The sequence below is a fragment of the Penaeus chinensis genome, chromosome 31 (genome assembly GCF_019202785.1).
Source record: "Penaeus chinensis breed Huanghai No. 1 chromosome 31, ASM1920278v2, whole genome shotgun sequence".
Classification (NCBI taxonomy): domain Eukaryota; kingdom Metazoa; phylum Arthropoda; class Malacostraca; order Decapoda; family Penaeidae; genus Penaeus; species Penaeus chinensis.
This window is the reverse complement of record NC_061849.1, coordinates 20,433,443-20,435,287: the sequence shown is the minus strand read 5'-3', so window position 1 is coordinate 20,435,287 and position 1,845 is coordinate 20,433,443. Positions and strand designations below refer to the sequence as shown.

The 1,845-nt window shown below is 32.0% G+C and overlaps 1 protein-coding gene across 2 annotated transcripts in view; it reads left to right on the top strand.

Annotated features, from left to right (window-relative positions):
- LOC125041925 (protein polybromo-1-like) overlaps nt 1-1,345 on the top strand; it is a 56,343-nt gene extending 54,998 nt beyond the window's left edge. For both annotated transcript variants that reach the window (XM_047637326.1, XM_047637327.1), the window contains exon 13: nt 268-1,345. In XM_047637326.1, the coding sequence (XP_047493282.1) occupies nt 268-478 (211 nt within the window). In that variant the 3' untranslated portion in view covers nt 479-1,345. The remainder of the gene's footprint in view (nt 1-267) is intronic.
- The last annotated feature ends 500 nt before the right edge of the window (nt 1,346-1,845 follow it).

The following is a 1,845-nucleotide window of genomic DNA, read 5'->3' as shown; positions in this document are numbered from 1 at the left end:
CAATTTGAAATGTTATGTTAATTGTGGCAGTGGTTATTTTTAGTCTGTATGTGTGTAACAATAACCTTTCCCATGCAGTATTTGTAGAAAAAGATGGATGGGTTCATATTTTATTGAAGTATTCAGTAAACCTCTGTGCTTATTTTTCTTGGGTAATTTGAGCTGTCAGGTAATGTTTTAGTATTTAAAGAAAATTGGAAATAGTAAGTCAGCCCATTTTATTTTGTGATTTAGGGGTAGTTATTCTTATCTTTTCCTCTTTTTCAGATACATTGAAAATCTGGATAAACCTTTTCTAAGCAATTGGGAGAGACATCTGATGGCAACACAAGAGAATACTGTTATAAATGATTCAGGACGTCTTCCTGCTAACTGGCTGGCAAATGGACCAGGATCCCATGGCATGGTTGTTACTGCTTTGTGGGCCCTCAGAGAGTACATGATGAAGGACTCCTTAGGCATCGCAAAGATTTTGTGACCCGATACAAGGCATGGAGACATGAGAAAGGAGGAGATTACAAAATTAATCTGTGAAGGTATTGGTACTCCAGCCAACACATCTTCAGTGGGTGGTCTTCCCAAAGGATTTTCATTCACAGTATCAACTTCAGTCAATGAACTTGGCTGAATGTTTATTCAATCATTTTTTAAGTAGCTCTGTAGATGCTGTCAGTATCTACTTCTGTAACTGACTTGGCTGAATTTTCAGTCTCACATTTTAAGTGGTTGTAAAGATGCCATAACATTGCTATCACATAAGTAAATGTCATAATTGTCTTTTTATTGTATGTCATTCATTTATTAGTGCCTAATGCCAGGGCTGTATACATGCAGGTAATTTTTTTTTTTTTTTCTTTCTTTTCTTTTCTTTTTTTCTTTTTTTATTTTTTTCTTTTTTTCTTTTTTTCTTTTTGGTGGGGTGGGAGGGAGGTCTTTTCTTTCCAAATTACTTGTTCATTGTACTCAACCCTATTGTGTCTTTGACTTAACATAAGATTTGTACGAGTTTTACGTTTCATAGCAGTATGCAGTGCTTCCTATGCACTGTGATAATCAGGCCACCTTTGTTTACTTTGGATGAAATGGTTAATTATTTTTACACAAGGGATGAAGGTAGAGGAATGTCTCACTATTAAATACTTTCTTTACTTAAGTACTGTAATACAGTTTATGGATAACAGAAGATTAACCTTTCAATATCATTCTCTTCAGGGACTGCAATGAAATAAGATGTTTTATTTGTAATTTTGATATGTTATTTAGATTCAATAATATGTTGTGGATTTGATCTTTTTAGATTTTCCATTTTTAATTTAGAAATAAATAAATAAATAATTCAAGTGCATATACTATTTTATTAAAGCGTTATTCATATGATACTCACTTCTAGATTAAGAGAACATTAATATGCCAATCTATTGAGAACAACTGATCGATATGGAAATATACACTAGCAAATCAGCTATCATCTTGCCAACTTTTTCCTCATTTGATTATGATACTGTTATTTCCTATTTCTTTCCTTTTTTCTTATTACTACTCCATTACACAATTTGTAATACCATCTATGGTATATTTTCCCATCTATCTTAAGTGTCATATTATGAATATATATATTTTGATTTTTTTCCCAGTCTTACTGATACAGAGGGGCAAAAGATGCTTCATAGAAAAACTAAGAAAAGTCAAACTTTAGAAAGTGGTTGAAAAAGAATAACTAGTACAAAATTTTGTAAATTATTGCAAGTGCTTTCCGAGCCCAAATTGTGTAACATACTGTAAAACATCAAATATGCAATAGAATAAGAATTTTAACCCCTTACTGACGGGTTAAGAAAATTTTTA